The sequence below is a fragment of the Phlebotomus papatasi genome, chromosome 2 (genome assembly GCF_024763615.1).
Source record: "Phlebotomus papatasi isolate M1 chromosome 2, Ppap_2.1, whole genome shotgun sequence".
In the NCBI taxonomy this organism is placed as follows: domain Eukaryota; kingdom Metazoa; phylum Arthropoda; class Insecta; order Diptera; family Psychodidae; genus Phlebotomus; species Phlebotomus papatasi.
The window spans coordinates 16,204,153-16,219,291 of NC_077223.1; the positions used below are offsets into that span (position 1 = coordinate 16,204,153).

A 15,139-nucleotide genomic window follows, 5' to 3' on the forward strand; every position below is an offset into this window, starting at 1 on the left:
TAGAGTTCTGCTCTAAACATTATACTTTGACACCAATATCCCAGGATGGACCGTTATTGATATAAAAAAATCATAAAGTATTTGTATCATTTTTTAAAAATTTTCACCTTATGTGATCCTGATCGACCATAAGTTTCTTCGGGAGAAATGCTTTATAAGAGATTCTGATGAACAAGAAAGTATTTAGTAATCTTTCAATTTACGCAAACAAATAACGACAAAAATTCATGAATATTTAAAAATACTGTTCAATGTTTTAATTCATTCCAATGAATGCATCTGTTTCACATTTTATTATTATACTTACCGTTTTATGTATTTAATTTTTAAAATGTTTTCTTCAACTCTTTTGGTTGCTAAATCAGCTTTTAATTTATTTATTTATTTAATGTTAAAGCTCTTTTATAAAATTATCTATACCTTTGAAAAAGTTTTTCATTACATTGTTCTCTATTATTTATTTATTGTAGATTGTAGTCTTTTGCTTTATTATTGAATTGCCTATTATTTACTTTTTTTTGCAGTTATCACTTTTTCATTATTTTTATTCTATTATGAGGATTTCGTTGAGAAAATTTATGAGAATTTATTGACAATTTTGGTAAAAATTGGAATATTTGATAAACCTGACAAACCTATTTATAGAGATAAGGAATTGGCACTTGGCACACGTCTCTTAAAATTTAATAATAAAAAATCAAATTAATAATCTTCAAAAATACTGTTAAATAATTAAATTGTTAATAAATTGTCAAAGCTAAATCTTTTTAATTGTTTTTTTTTTATTTTGAAATTCCAAAAATTACCCTAAAAATTGTCTTTATGGATGGCTTGGTCAGTAAAGTCAGAAAAAAATTCTTTTGAGGCAGTAAATAACTTTAAAAAAAAACTGACAAATCACTGTAATCTTTTTAAATCATCCGGTTTTTCAGTATCTAAAATTTTGCATTTTTTAAAATTAAAAATTTAAGTAAAAAAATGATTTTAATTAACAAATTCACCAAAAACTTACCTCATAATTTTCTGCAACTTTTAAAAAGTATAATTTTTAGAAAAATCCGCTTTAGAAATCTTGCAAAAGTGAATGAAATTGCTTGATTTTTTTTGGTTATTTTCCTTTATTTTTTGATCTTGGTCCTCTCTGTGGCAGATTTTTTATTAATTATTTACAACACATTCACAAAAGAAGTGAAAGAGCTTAAAAAAAATAACCTGCTTGGCCGAAAAAAACTTAAAAAGAAACATGATGTAATTTGGAAGGAATCGTTGTGATCAACTTGAGATCATCTTTGAGGTGATTTGAATGACTAGAATTGCAACAAGTAACATTCCTGAAATGCCCACTGAAGCCGCTGAGTTCTCTTCAACTTCCCCTTTGATTGTGATCCTCCACTCAACTGCTGGGAAAATTGGACTCATCCTCTCAATGAATTGATCCACTGAATTTATGTCTCCTACCGGAAGTGTTTTAAGAATGGCGAGGCCCTGTGGACAAAAATTTACAATTAGCATGAATTCCCGCCAAAATTCGGCAAGAAAGCTACTTTGAACATGTCGTATCCATCGCCACCGTCTTTGAGGAAATTTGTCATGATGATGTTGTAGACCTGAGATGATACCAGTGGCTCATATTTAGGCACAATGCAATCACTGCAGAGAACCTTCACAGATTCCACTCTGGAGCCACTATCCTTCTCGAGATCAAAGACAACTTGAAGACCTGACATCTGCATAAACTCCCCAAATCCCTCAGTTTCAGAATATCGATGAACAGAATGTTCTAGAGCTTCCTGAAGGACATTCCCAGGAACAGGTACAACATAGAGAGTATTGCCAAAGGGCAGAACATTGTCTAGTTCCATGCGTGTGATATTCCCTTCAGCAGCTCGAGGATCGATAGGTGCTCGGATTCCACCTCCCTGATAGAGAGCCACACTGGCATCTGTCCAGGAATTAGGGTTATCTGGATAGGTGAGGGTATTTGCATAAACAAAAGCGTCTGTAATGAGATTGCCCATGTTGCATTCACGGAAACGGCAAGAGGAAGATGCTCCATCGAGTATGACCCTTGAAACGCCAACAACTCGATTGCCATATTCGTCCACACCGGCTCGGTACTTCTGCAGTGCTGTCAGGACTTCTGAGTCCTGGAGAACTGAAGAATTCAGCAGAATTGGTTGTCCGTCCCAATCTACTACGCTACCAGTTGCATTTACCTAGAAAACCGGTTTCTAATTTGAATTTGAATTTTGACAGCCGATAACTGTCGAATTGACACGAAATTTGCCGACAGATATTCGTTTCGTTACCCTTTAAGCTGGCTATACATTAGACAAATTTATTGAAATATTTCTTTTCAATATCAAATATTGACAAGGATTGCCTCCACATTGCAAAGATTTATTGACATAAATGTTTCAATATTAAAGAAAATTGTCCAGTGTGTAGGCAAATATTGAAATATTTGTTTCAATATGGAACATTTTATTCATTATTTTATTTCATTATTTTGAATGGCTACAAACTAGGCCAAATTATGTCAATAAAAAATTTCAAAGTTACATTGAAATAAAATTTCAAAGAAATTCTAAATATCAAATTGATTTGATATTTCCTTCAATATTTTTTAACCCATTCCTTACCATGGTATTATACATCATACGCAAATTGAGTGATTTTAGGTGATTTATTACAAGGCAATTGATATTCGAGTTTCTGTCGGGAATGGATTCTTAGTTACTTTAGTCCTTCAATTACTTGGAAAAAATAGCCCGACAGAGATGGGAATACATTTTGTTGTTCTTTTCCCGTTCACGTGAAGTCATGCAAAAATTTTGTTAAAACTGGCAGACGGAAAATGCGACATCCCGTCGAATTTGTTAAAATTGACCTTCATCCTGTTTCCTGATTTGAATTCTGGTTGCCAATGTGTTTTCTTGGATAGTTACTCTATCAATCTAAATCAAGAGTTTGTAATGAATTAATGAACAGAATTTAAATTCAGTGACCGTTAAGACGCGTGTTTGAGGGCGGCTCCCTGCGCCCCCATAATGGATAAAAATTATTTCTTTTCAAAAAAAATTATCTAGTAACCTGTAGAAAACTAATCCCAAAATATGAACATTCTATCTCAAGTATTTCTGGTATATTGACTGAATGGGTTAATGGTCAGGAATCTTCTTCCTTCAGAACATCACAGAACTGCCGGATTTTCCTTGTTCATGAATGAAAACTCATCCAAGATCAAAATCCAAGTCAAGACACATCACTCCTGCTTCCTCCAGAAAATCCCAGATCTTCTGGGATTTTCTTGTTCATTATGCCCAAAGCACTTCAGATACTTTCTGTGATCAGAGGATTCCTGGAGCTTCCTCCAAGAAATCCCAGATCTTCTGGGATTTTTTTGAATATTATGTCAAAAACCAGTCAGGTTACGTTCGGTGGTCAGAGGATTCCTGGAGTGTTTTTGACATAATATACAAGAAAATCCCAGAAGATCTGGGATTTCTTGGAGAAAGCTCCAGGAATCCTCTGACCACAGAATGTATCTGAAGTGCTTTGGGCATAATGAACAAGAAAATCCCAGAAGATCTGGGATTTCTGGAGGAAGCTCCAGATATCCTCTGACCATCAAACGTATCTGAAGTGTTTTTGAAATAATATACAAGAAAATCCCACAAGATCTGGGATTTCCTGGAGAAAGCTGGATAAATCTTCTGACCAACTTGGGTATTTTTGGGTGTTCTTGACAAAATACGGAAGAAAATCCCAGAAGATCTGTGAATCCCTGACTAGACTGGTGTTTTTAATATTGAAGTCAATTTGTTCAGTGTGTAGGCGATTATTGAAATATTGGTTTCAATATTCTCTTCAATATTGAAGTTTCTTTTCAATGTCACTTTGAAATGCTATTATTTCAATAATTTGTCTAATGTGTAGACAGCTTTAGAGATGTTTTTAAAATAAACTAACTGTATCTATTAAAATATTAAGGGTGTAGCCAGGATTCAGCAAACGGAGTGTCAAATTCGGAATTATAGTGCTATTTTAATTAAAATGAACATATTTTTCTTTTGTTTTTAGCATTTTACTGTTCTCAAATGCTACTACATTATCGACTTTTCTTGTGTTGGTTCCTGTCACGACTGTTTGGCGGATTTAGAACATCGCGAAGATAGGGGAAAACAGTCTAGATAGGAGCCAACACAAAGAAAAGCCGATAACGTAGAAGCACTTGAGAACAGTAAAGTTCTAAAAACGACACGTTCATTTTTCATTGGACTAACACTATTATATCAGTTGGTATTTGAGGAAAACAATTTTAATTCTGTCTTTATGGATTTGGGCTTATTTAAAAAAAAAATAATAAAATCTTTAGGTATCCTAGACAAAAATCCACAAAGGAACTGTTCTCCAAGAAAAGAAATTCGAATCTTTGATCATTGGATCCATTTTTGCACCGATTTTGATAGATTTTCTACGTGTGTTTTAGTACACAGTACTAAGAAATTTTCATTTGATTAGATTTTCTTGAAAGAAATTTCTTTCAACTTGGAATTTGTCCATGAAGAAATCTTCTTAGTCCAAAAAGGCCTAGCTACGCGAAAAATCAATGATACTATTGCAATGAAAAATGAACATTTTTAGCACTTTACTGTTCTCAAAAGCTTCTGTATTATCGTCTTTTCTTTGTGTTGGTTCCTGTCTCAACTGTTTTTCCCTCTCCTTGTCATGTTTTAAAACCATCAAACAGTCATGATAGAAACCAACACAAAAAAGTCGATTATGTAAAACTACTTGAGAACAGTCATGTGCAAAAAAAATATTCAGTAGAAAAGTTTTACCTTTTCCATTTTTCATTAGAAAAGCACTAATGAGCCATAAGCCAAAGGATATATGGTTCAATTCCAATCAAAACTGAAATGGGGATTTTTTTATGATTTGTTTTTAGCAGTTTACTGTTCTCAAAAGCTTTTGTATTATCGTCTTTTCTTTATGTTGGTTCCTGTCTCGACTGTTTTTCTCAGTCCTTGTCATGTTTTAAAACCATCAAACAGGCGTGACAGAAACCAACACAAAAATATGTTGTTTATGTAAAACTACTTGAGAACAGTCATGTGCTAAAAAATATTCAGGAGACATGTTTTCCCTTTTTCATTTTTCTCTGGAAAAGCACTATTTTTAAACCATAAGCCAAAGGACCTATGGTTCAATTCCAATGAAAACTGAAAAAGGGAAATTTTTTATGATTTGTGTTTAGCACATGAGTGTTCTCAAACACTTTTGCATTATCGACGTTTCTTTGTTTTCGTCTGTTTTACGAATTATTTTGTGGTTTTGGAACACGACGTTGACTAGAGAGAAAATAGTTGTGTTTCACACAAGAGAACCAACACAAAAAAATGTTGGTTATGTAAAACTACTTGAGAACAGTCATGTGCTAAAAAAAATATTCAGGAGAAAAGTTTTCCCTTTTTTATTTTTCTTTGGAATAGCACTATTGAGCCATAAGCCAAAGGACCTATGATTCAATTCTAATGAAAAGTGAAATGGGAAAATTTTATGATTTGTTTTTACCACATGACTGTTCTCAAGTACTTTTGCATTATCAACGTTTCTTTGTTTTCGTCTGTGTTACGAATTATCTTATGGTTTTGGAAAACGACGTTGACTGGTGAGAAAATAGTGTTTCACAAAAGAGAATCAACACAAAAAAATTTTGTTTATGTAGAAGCATTTGGGAACAGTCATGTACTAAAAAAATATTTAGGAGAAATGTTTTCTCCTTTTCATTTTTCATTGGAATAAACCATAAATCGTGATTAATGATAGATTATGGTTTCATTTATGGTGCTATTCCATTGAAAAGTGGATAGGGAGAGATCTTTTAAATATTTTTTTAGAACATAAATATTCCTAAGAGCTCCTACATTATCGACTCTTCTTTGTGTTTTGATAAATTACCGATAAAGAAAAATATTCTTATGGGAAAAGGTCAGATATAAATCCGATTTTTATAACTCTACGGATTTCGTGATAAAAGTACATTAAGTAAACCTTCTCTAATACAAAATTCTGGATAATTGATAAAAATTGAATGGAAAATGTTCATTAGTGTTATCTCACAAGTTTTTCTCTATTTTTTTGAAAATTCCGGAAAAATTTATTACTAAACGGATTTTAATTATTTTCGAAAGACATTGTACACTCAGTCCCGGCATTAAGTCCTTCGGGATTATGCACCTGACGGAATTATGCACACACAATTATGCAAATTTGCCTACCATCGGGAGTCAATTTATGAAATCATTTTTGAAATACGCCTGAATGCATACTATGGTGCGACGCGGGAAATTTGAAAACATTTTTCTACTTTTTCAGAACAAAATTTTAATTTCTTTTTTTTAAGGTATTTTTTTTATTATTCTAACCATTTATTGAAGAATTCTGGCCATGTACTGTTTGTTAATGCATTTATATTGTTGAATTAGTTGAAACATTTGAATCTTTTTGTTTGAACTACTTTTACTCTGCGCGAAATTCGTTCAACGGTCAATTAATTCAAAAGAAAGCCCCTGTAGGTATGCAAATTTTCTCGATGCATAATGCCATTTCGCGCGTTTTTTTCGGTCCCGAAAATGTGCATAATGCCGGGATCTAGTGTACCTCTTTTATTTTAGAAAAGTTAATTAAAATACTTTCCAAAAATCCCTTTAAAGTTTTTAATATCAGATTTTGTGGTTTATTAAAAAAATCACCAATATTTCACTTTTAATCCAAACTGAAGGGTATTAAGCTTTTTGAAAAGTTTACAGGGTTTAACAATTAGATCTTCCAAGCAAGTAAAGCTTGAGATAATTTTTAGTATTTTTGAATTGTTTTGTTTTAGATTTTTTAACATAATCGTGTAGAGAGGGTAATGGCCCCACCCAGCTCCATGTTTATGGAAAATCATTTTAAAAAAATTGGGAAACTCTTGTTTAAATAACCTTTGGCCTAAAATATTCCTTTGTAAGTCACGAATGAAAATTAAAAGAATATCACGCAATAAATTATCACGCAAACTTCTTCCGTCAGTGAAATTTGGTAACTTCTAAAAATGAAGAACTCACCATGACTTTGAGGTATCCCAGATACTTCGTAAATGCGTAGGCCTGAACCACGGGAACTTGCTTTCCACTTGGTTGAATGACAACCACGGGATAAACATCTTCGGGAATATCTCGATCTGGCTGATCACCCGAATAGAGGAAAGTGTGAGAGTGTCCGCCGATAACGATGTCCACTTCTGGACAACTGCGGGCAATTTCCCGATCTTGAGTTAATCCCGAATGTCCTAGGGCAATGATCACCTCAACACCATCATTCTTGAGCTTCTGAGCCTCCTGATTGATAGCCATAATCTCCGGAATGTACTCAACTTTGTTGGCGGCTGAAAGGAACTTTGTATCTGGAGTTAGGTAGCCAATGACTCCCACTCTATGACCAGCCACTGTGAAGACAGTTGAAGGCTTGAGAGATTTAGCAGAAGCCATTGTAGGCTCCTGACTGAGATCGAGATTGGCCGCCAAAACGGGGAATTCTACATGGTTGAGGAATGGGACAAGACCTTCGACTCCATTGTCGAACTCATGATTGCCCAGGGAGATGGCGTCTGGGTGAAGGATGTTCATCAACTCAGATGAAATAACATCCTTGTAGAGGGTGAACCAGGGAGTACCTGTATACGTATCACCAGCATTGAGGAAGAGTACATTGTTGTTCTCAGTTCGGTATTTTTTAACTCTGAAAAAGTTTTATTGAGTAAATATTGAAGAAAATTGGTAATTATCTCTTCTATTTACTCAGCTTGCTTTAAATTTTGAAAGGTATTTAAGCAACAATTTCAAAATTTCAGAAGACTTAATATTTTTTATTCAATACCAAAATATTAGAGTATAATTGGAAGTATGATTCATTCAAATTAGATAGAACGATTTCAGAGAAACTAAACCGATTTCCAGTAGAATTTAAAGAAAGGAATCAAATCTTATTGTGTGCGAAAATAGAATAGAAGATCTTCAAAATTATGTGATTAATTCATAAAAATTCTCAGCACGGAAGCCTTTCGAAATTCTAATGATGTTGTTAACCCTGAATTGATACGGTATAAATTCAAATTCTGCATTTTTATTTGATGAATTTTTTCTGTTTTTAGCTTGTCCGCTCAATTTTCAGATAAAGAAAGCTTTATCATCTTTTAGATTTAGATCTTGAAAATATCATGAAATCGAATTTCACATCTCTTTCTTTTTCAGTCATTTTACATAAATATATCTCTATCTCATTCACACGTTATTAAAATTGAATTTACAGTAGGCTCTCGCTCAATCGGCTCTTTTTCAATCAGGCGAAAAATTTTGTTGACAATTTTCACGTTTAATTATAAAGCTAATTTGCTCAAATTCGCTGCAGTTCTTCCTATTTTATCGTTATTCTTTATAATTGAGAGCTTTTTGTGGAATTTACAAAGGCTTTGACGATCAAATCTATCTATAAACCGGATGCCCCAAATGCCCAATTGAGAGAGCGTCTACTGTATTGTGATATTCAAAAGAAGAAGAATGGTGTGAAAGAGCGGGATAGATATATGCAAAAGTTTTGAGAAGTTGATGAAATTTTTCTGAACTAATAGAAGTGTTGGAGCTATAATGATTTATTTAAGGTAAATTTTTATGGCTTGGTAACATTTTTAGATCAGGAAAATGCCATGAAATCAAAATTCACATCCTTTACTTTTTGAAAAGTTTTGCATATGTTTATCTCACTCTTTTGTACTCTTCTTCTTCTTTTGACCGCCAAATCAAATTTAATTTAGTTCAATTCGATTTTGAGCGTGAAAAATGAGAGAAACATGCAAAACAAAGGAAAAAAAGAATTGTAAATTTCGATTTCATGAAATCTTCCTGATCTAAACGGAGTCATTAATCATTGCTAATACATCTTTTAAATTGAGTGAAATTCAATCGATTGAAATTTTACCTCCTACTCTTTCAAACTGAAATAAGATGTAGCTGTTTCTTTCTGTCAAATGAAAATTGAAAATTAAATTGAAATTCCAATTTTCATTTGACAGAAAGAGACATATCTTATTTTAGTTTGGTTGTGACTTTTTGGTCAGTAAAAAATAAAATTTGGTCAATAAAAAATAAAATTTGGTCAGTAAAAAATAAAATTTGGTCAGTAAAAAATTAAATTTGGTCAGTAAAAAATCAAATGCGGTCAGTTAAAAATTAAATATGGTCAGTAAAAAACTTTTAAAAAAAATCGGTAAAAAATTAAATTTTGTCAGTAAAAAGTCAAATTTGGTCAGTAAAAAATAAGATACGGTTAGTAAAAAATAAAATATGGTCAGTAAAAAATAAAGAATCTGGACAGTAAAAAGTCAAATTTTATCAGCACATATTTTGGTCAGTAAAAAATTAAATTTGGTCAGTAAAAAAATAAAATTTAGTCAGAATAAAATAAAATTTTGTCAGTAAAAAATCAAATTCGGTCGGAGGAAAGTCAAACTTGGTCGGTAAAAAGTTAAATTTGGTCAGTAAAAAATAAAATTTGGTCAGTGTAAAATAAAATTTGGTCAGTAAAAAATCAAATTCGGTCGGAGAAAAGTTAAATTTGGTCGGTAAAAAGTCAAATTTGGGCAGTAAAAAATCAAATTTGGTCAGTGAAAAATCAAAATTGATCAGTAAAAAATGAAATTTGATCTGTAAAATATGAAAAATGGTCAGTAAAAAATAAAGAACCTGCTCATCGCTGTATCGGCTGTTGAGGCAAAGGGAAATTTTCTGTGCTTTGGAAAATTATCAGTAGCACCTGTTTAATTTTTGTGCAAAATTTAGGACAGACGAAATAGGAAATACGAAATGTACTAAAATACGAAGTTTCCGCAATACGAAATGTACAATACTTTTTATCCGGATATGCAAAGTTTGAACTTTTGTTTATTTCTTTTTAGTTTTTTATTGACTAAATTATTATTCACTGATCATATTTAATTTTCCACTGATTAAATTTCACATTTTACTGATTAAAAAAAATGTACTGACCAAATTCAATCTTTTTCGATTTTTTTAAAAGTTTTTTACCCACCATATTTAATTTTTTATGGCTCTGGCACACCTTTTAGATCAGGAAAATTTCATGAAGTCGAAATTCGAAACCCTTTCTCTCTCACATGTTTTGCATATGACTATCTCATTCTTTCGCATACCAAATTCGATTGAGCAAAATTGAATTTGGAGTGATGTTTAAGAGAAGAAGAAGAGTGCGAGAGAATGAGATAAACATATGCAAAACATGTGAGAAAGAAAGGGATCCGAAATTCGAATTCATAAAATTTTCCTGATCTAAAAGGTGTGCCGGAGCCATTACTGACCAAATTTGAATTTTACTGACCAAATTTGACTTTACCGACCAAATTTAATTTTTTTACTGATTATTTAAAGTTTTTTACTGACCATATTTAATTTTTTACTGACCATATTTTATTTTTTACTGACCGAATTTGATTTTTTACTGATGAATTACCACGGGTTTGTCCTTATGAATCACGCCCTAAAAAAAATAAAACATTTAGTAGATCTTATGTCTTCGCACAATAAGTTGATCCTTTAACTTTTAATAACTTTCAGATTTAGATTAAAATTTAGAACAACTGAAACTTTTTTTTCCTTTGTGATTTTAATGTTTGCATTTATTTAAAAGTCGACTTCTCAAATAGAACCTTTTCTGTCCGTTAAAATTTTATTTATATTAAACACAAAAACAATAAAATTTTAGTCAGATGATGTAATGCAGTCATGTGAAATTTGTTTTCCTAATTTTCCGTTTTATTAAAAATAAAAATTAAAATAAATATGAAAATGTTTTTTGTCTAGAATTTTGTGTATTATGTCATTTTCATAAGAGTTACTAAAGAATTTTAAAACAAATATCTGAGTAAAATTGTGCTAAATCAATCAATTAACTCACAATGTGGAAACTCTGGCAAAACCTCCGTAGCATTTGGAGTCCAGTTCTTCTTGCTGCCGGCAAGCATTGCTTTGGGCATTGGTCTGATCGAAACGCGCGTGCATATCATTATTGTGAAGAATTATAATCTCATAATTGCCCTCTTGGAATGGTGCCAGATGCGACAGTCCCACGATGGACAACAGTACTAACAATCGCGCTAGAAACATTACCTGGAAAGGGACACGATCACGCAAACATTGTGATTGATAGCTGCCCAAATATTATCTTATCACAAAGCAATTCACAAGAGGTAAGATTAATCCTGGTAAAGAAATCGATTGCTTCCAACTTGACTTTCAATTGAAGTAATTAGATAACACTCGAATTACATTCAATTTATCTTCCGTTGTGAGCATTTGAAGTTTTGTCCAGTGATCTCGGTGCTTGATCGAATTAGAAAAATTAATTGAATCACCAAGAATGTGAGAAAAAAATGTTTTATTACACGCAATTTTTCAATCACGATCACTGATCACTTTTTTTCCAAAACTGCGATTTTTTAATCATCACTCTCACCTGTCGAAATTTGACACACTTTATCCACTGAGTACATTGAAAAAATGCTAAGTATTTAATTAATCCCCCACATTAATCATGCGTAAACGCAGATGATCCATAAAACACTCACCTCTAAATATTTGATCAGAAGATCACTCTACCGTATGAGAAGAATGTAGTTTTGCCGCAAGAATGAGACATTCAACAAAATTCAATGTCAAATTTTGTTCTTCCTCCAAAAAAAAAAAAAATATATGTTGGTTAAAAAAGAAAACGCTAAAAATTAAATGGAAGATAGACGAAATAGCTCCGAAGCACACAACTGATCGGCGATGACTAAAATGATTTTCAGTGTTGGGTATCTTCGTGATGGCTCTCAAAATTGCCACACTAACTCCCCGAGACACGTGTTCCAATTACACTGTGCTGGATGTCCCAAAGAATGCCCATTAAAGTGAAATTAAAGTGTCTAGTCAATTTGCCAACGATAACGCAGAATGATATAAGAATGGCTATTTCTTTAAGAGGCACTTTGTCTCTAATTAGCATCCAATCAGCACACAATCAACCACACAAACACTCTGATCCACAGATTCAGCAACCTGCTCAACAATTTTATGCCACGAAGGGCAAGTTTAATACTCGCCGGTGCAGATCAGTGATTCTCAAATATTTTACTGACGAAATTTTTTATCTCATAGGGGAAAGGCTCATAATTTTGTCCAGTTTCTTATTTTGGACACTTTGAGGATAAAATTGGACACTAAAAATAAATTGATTAAAATGATGGATTTTTATTCCAATATTTGATGAATAATGAATTCTATCTAAATATTTGTTCTTTTTGGAAGATTTTGACACTAAATACATTAAATTTTGAATATGATTTTAGTTGAAATTGCTTTGTTGAAAATTCAGTGTGAGCAATTGCTTACGAGAAATATGACAGAACTTCGTGTTTACTTCAGTCTTATTTAGCTGTGATGAAGTACTAACAATGTTTCTTCGCTTTTTTTGAGTGATATTATTGAATATTCATTGAATATTGTGTTGATTCACGTTATGGGTGATTTGTACATTTGACCTGAAGTGAGATTTGCCTTGTGAATTAGATTTTTCGTGTGAAAAATGGGAAATTTTCTAAGACATTCATCAGTGAGGTGGTGGTTCTTATTTTGGACAGGTGTTTTTCTCACGAATTTTCGTGAAGTTTCATCTTTTGTGATGACTAGGTTGGACAAATGCCTGGAGAAACAAAGGAGCATCATCTATACGAAAGAGATGTAGCGAGGAAAGCCTTGAAAGGCTCCCGGAAAGGTCAGGGAATGAGCGAATCCGCACGTACTTGAAGTACCGAAGTCAACTCACTTTAATGAATGATATGGAAAGTTTCCGGGCTTCTTGTGACATTCTACGTTTCCCTTACATGAACAGGAAGAGGACTTGGTAAGATTGGTTCATGAAACGAAGAACAATGGGCATCCTGTTGAGGCGGATTAGCTGTCCAAATTTACAGCCAAGTTGGCCAAATTAATAAACAAGTTGTCCAAAATAAGAGCCAAATTCACCTCTATATATCAATTCATTTTTATACGTATTAAAACTAATTTTAGTGACAATAAGACGATAAAGAGCTTGCTAAGTTTCTTAACAACCCTTCTGAAAAAAGAGTAACAAAAGAAGTCAATTAGTATTGAAAATATCGCACTTCAAACTTGGAACATCGATGCTTATAAGCAGACTGTCCAAAATTATGAGCCCTTACCCTATACATTATTTTTTTACTTTTTTAAGTAAAAATTGTACTGAAATGCAAGCACAGAAAAAAATATTTCGTAAAATTGTTTGTAAATGTTTGTGCATTCAAACATTTACACAAACAAGTTCGTAAAAGTTTGTACTTTTTTCACAAACATTATTCGTAGCATGATCACTTGACGGACATTTTTTGTTCTTTTATATCTTCGTTATATTCTTTTATATATAAAAATGTACGAAAAATGTACATTTTTGTTTATCTGGAAAAACTTTACGAACAAATGACAAAATTTTACAAACATTTTACTAAGTGGTTACGAAATGATCGTCAAGTGATCATATTACGAATAATGTTTGTGAGAAAAGTACAAACTTTTATGAACTTGTTTGTGAGTTATACGATTTACGAGAACTTCATGAGTTTTCAATTCTATTCACAAACTTTTACGGACAATTTTACGAAATATTCTTTTTGTGCACAATATTCTTTTATGGAGAATTAGGCATTTTCTTAACATTGATATTGATTTGATATTTAATTTTTTTTTTAATATTGATGCAATGGAACGTAGCTGTGTTACAATATCACTCGTTCGAGGGGAATCAGTGGCGCAATAGGCAAGACCGTTGGTACTTGGGCTGATCGATTCCCCGGCTCGACTCACTGTTGTGAGTTCGAGTTCCGCCCGGTGCAGAGATCTGAATGTCTGATTTAGACAATTTTCACATGTACAATAACGTAATATAACACTATGCAACACGGTTTTTGTCTCAAAGGTCTCACTTGGTACTTTTGATAGAGTTGAGTCCCCTAATTAAAAGAATATGGTCTTGGTTTTGCTCAATCACGTCACAATTTTTTTTAATCAATACTTTTATATTTTTTCTGTTTTGCCTTACATTATCCGTCATATCTCAGGTTCTAGCGAACAGAATTTAAAAAGCGTGGGTCCGTTGGAAAGGTCAGTAGTTGTGCTTCAATTTTGAATATTACAAAAAACTTTGTAAAACCACTCCTTCAGGGTGTAAAATTGAAGTTTCTCTAAGAATTATCAAAACAATGGTCTTAATAAAGTGAGGTTTTAAAAATTTGTATAAAATAAACTAAACAAAATATTAAAAATTCATTGACATCAAGCGATAGGCAACACTTAGGACTACAATTTTGTTCATCTAAGACATCGCGCTCCGATCACTCTAAATGCCTCATTTGTTGGTTTTTGTCATTTTCCAAAAATATGAAGTACCTATTTTAGAGCAAATTCACTAAAGATAAGTGAGAAAATATCTTTTAAAACTTACGTGAAACATACATAAATGTTGAGATTCTTCTTTAAATCGACCGGAGGACCATCAACATGTTGGAAATTGCAGATTGACGTGCTGGTACAGTAGACTCTCACTCAATCGGCTCTTTTTTAATCGGGCGACAAATTTTGTTGACAATTTTCACGTTTAAGTATGAAGCTAATTTGCTCAAATTCGCTGTAATTCTTCCTATTTTATCGTGATTCTATATAATTTAGCGCTTTTTGTGGAATTTACAAAGGCTTTGACGCTCAATTCTATCGCTAAACGGGATGACATTTTGCCCCATATTCCCGATTGAGAGAGAGTCTACTGTAACACTAATTCCGCTTATTCACGGTGCCATGATGAATATTTTTGCGCCAAAGACATAACAGAAAGAAAAACTCTCATAAAAATAAATTGTCTTCTCGATATCTTTGTCGGAAGACGGATAGCTGCTCACTAAACACCCTTTTACTTGAATCTTGCGGAAATATGAAGAGATTTAAAGAAAATATCATTTCAATTGACAAGCTTC

General features: G+C 32.6%; 1 protein-coding gene across 1 annotated transcript; it reads right to left on the reverse strand.

Moving 5' to 3' along the window:
- Window positions 1–1,098: 1,098 nt before the first annotated feature.
- On the reverse strand, window positions 1,099–12,192 carry LOC129802800 (protein 5NUC-like). The gene is made up of 5 exons (XM_055848901.1): window positions 11,684–12,192; window positions 11,014–11,225; window positions 7,113–7,785; window positions 1,545–2,216; window positions 1,099–1,485 (listed from the first exon to the last, which is right to left on the reverse strand). Exons 2-5 carry the CDS (start codon window positions 11,220–11,222, stop codon window positions 1,273–1,275), a joined length of 1,767 nt encoding a protein of 588 aa, XP_055704876.1. The 5' UTR covers window positions 11,223–11,225; window positions 11,684–12,192; the 3' UTR covers window positions 1,099–1,272.
- Window positions 12,193–15,139: the final 2,947 nt, after the last annotated feature.

Bases quoted from the DNA above. Each gene is read 5' to 3' on its own strand.
- LOC129802800 (XM_055848901.1), bottom strand. From the start codon at position 11,222: ATGTTTCTAGCGCGATTGTTAGTACTGTTGTCCATCGTGGGACTGTCG. The intron at 7,786-11,013 runs GTGAGTTAATTG...AAACTTTTTCAG, and splicing joins TTTGCCAGAGTTTCCACATT to AGTTAAAAAATACCGAACTG. The intron at 1,486-1,544 runs GTAGCTTTCTTG...TTTTGTCCACAG, and splicing joins ATGGATACGACATGTTCAAA to GGCCTCGCCATTCTTAAAAC.